This window comes from Drosophila mojavensis, unplaced genomic scaffold, assembly GCF_018153725.1.
Source record: "Drosophila mojavensis isolate 15081-1352.22 unplaced genomic scaffold, ASM1815372v1 contig_49, whole genome shotgun sequence".
NCBI classification, from domain to species: domain Eukaryota; kingdom Metazoa; phylum Arthropoda; class Insecta; order Diptera; family Drosophilidae; genus Drosophila; species Drosophila mojavensis.
This window is the reverse complement of record NW_025318872.1, coordinates 2,386-3,903: the sequence shown is the minus strand read 5'-3', so window position 1 is coordinate 3,903 and position 1,518 is coordinate 2,386. Positions and strand designations below refer to the sequence as shown.

Here is a 1,518-nt window from a genome sequence, read left to right as displayed (position 1 = left end):
CATCTGCTCTAAACAAGAGTTAATTGCATACTAACTACAATGTACGCGAGCCGGCGGATTAAGCTGAGCCGGTGCGTGGGTGAAAGAGACAACGCAAAAGGGAGAGCGTGATCTCCGTTACAAATTCTCTTACATGATAACATACTCTATGAACTGCCGCTCTTAATTACAATGAAGCGATGATTGCTGAGCCCAACATCCTCCCCCCGTTGAAGACTTAGTCTTCAACAGAATCCTTAAGGGGCAGCAAGCACAGCTTATTTGTAGCTCTTCTTATCTCGCCAGCTTCAGTTTTTAGTAGGGCTACCCGTGCAACGCCATCACTTCCAGGGATAAGTTCGATTATTCTGGCTAGTGGCCACTTAAGTGAAGGTAGATTCTCATCCTTCACAAGAACTATGTTGCCAACAGCCAAGCCAGGTTTGGAAGTTCTCCATTTCGCTCGCTGTTGTAACAAGTTGAGATATTCGTCCCGCCAACGAGTCCAGAACACCTGCTGGAGATAGCTTACGCGCTGCCAAGCATCCAAACGATTAAAATTGAGCCCTGTCAGGTTTGGCTCACTGAAGGACGAAGGAGGGCCACCGTTGATGAAATGCGCAGGAGTCAACACGTCTATGTCTGATGGGTGCTCTGAAATCGAAACTAAAGGGCGTGAATTAACGACAGCAGCGATGTTGCAAACCAGTGTGCGAAGCTCATCGTAAGTTAGGACGGAGGACCCAACACATCGGTAAAAATGATGCTTCGCTGTCTTCACTGCAGCCTCCCACAAGCCACCAAAGTGAGGTGATCGTGGAGGGATGAAATGCCATTCGATTGAGTCTGCCAAACAGAAATCCTTCACAGCCTTCTGGTGGGTGTCTGACAGAAATAGACGCTTCAACTCCTGAAGCTGATTGCGGGCACCAAGAAAGTTTGTGGCGTTATCCGACCAGATTTGACTTGGCTTTCCTCTGGTGCATATGAAACGTTGAAGTGCATGCAAAAATGCCGCGGTAGTTAAATCCTTGACTAACTCCAACCAAATAGCCTTCGTAGCAAAACAAATAAACACACAAACGTAGCATTTCACAGGCGCCTTGTTTCGTGACTCAGGCTTGTAAAAGAAGGGTCCGCAAAAGTCGACTCCAGTCACTCCAAAGACCCGATAGCCGTCGACTCGATCCTTGGGTAGATCTGCCATTATGTGTTCAACGAGTCGGGGCCTTGCACGAAAGCAAATTACGCATCTCTGAATTACACTGGCTACAGTTTTTCTACCTCCAATTGGCCAATATTGGGAACGAACCAACGCTAGCACTGCTCGGGGACCAGCGTGCAAGTTTCGCTGATGGAAATGCATTATGATGGCTCTAGTTACTGGATGAACTTTGGGCAAAATAATTGGATGGCGACTATCGAAATTTAAAGTTGAGTTTTTGAGACGACCATCGACACGTAGCAGCCCAATCTCATCAAGGAACGGTGACAGCGAGGCTAGACTGCTGGATGACGGAACCATTCCTTTATTTCGAA

At 47.4% G+C, this 1,518-nt stretch overlaps 1 protein-coding gene across 1 annotated transcript; it reads right to left on the bottom strand.

The window, feature by feature from the left end:
* Positions 1–217: 217 nt before the first annotated feature.
* LOC122757347 lies at positions 218–1,186 on the bottom strand. The gene has a single exon (XM_044009248.1). It carries the CDS (start codon positions 1,184–1,186, stop codon positions 218–220), a length of 969 nt encoding a protein of 322 aa, XP_043865183.1.
* Between the last annotated feature and the right edge of the window lie 332 nt (positions 1,187–1,518).

Coding starts and splice junctions, on each gene's coding strand:
- LOC122757347 (XM_044009248.1), bottom strand. CDS start 1,186: ATGGCAGATCTACCCAAGGATCGAGTCGACGGCTATCGGGTCTTTGGA.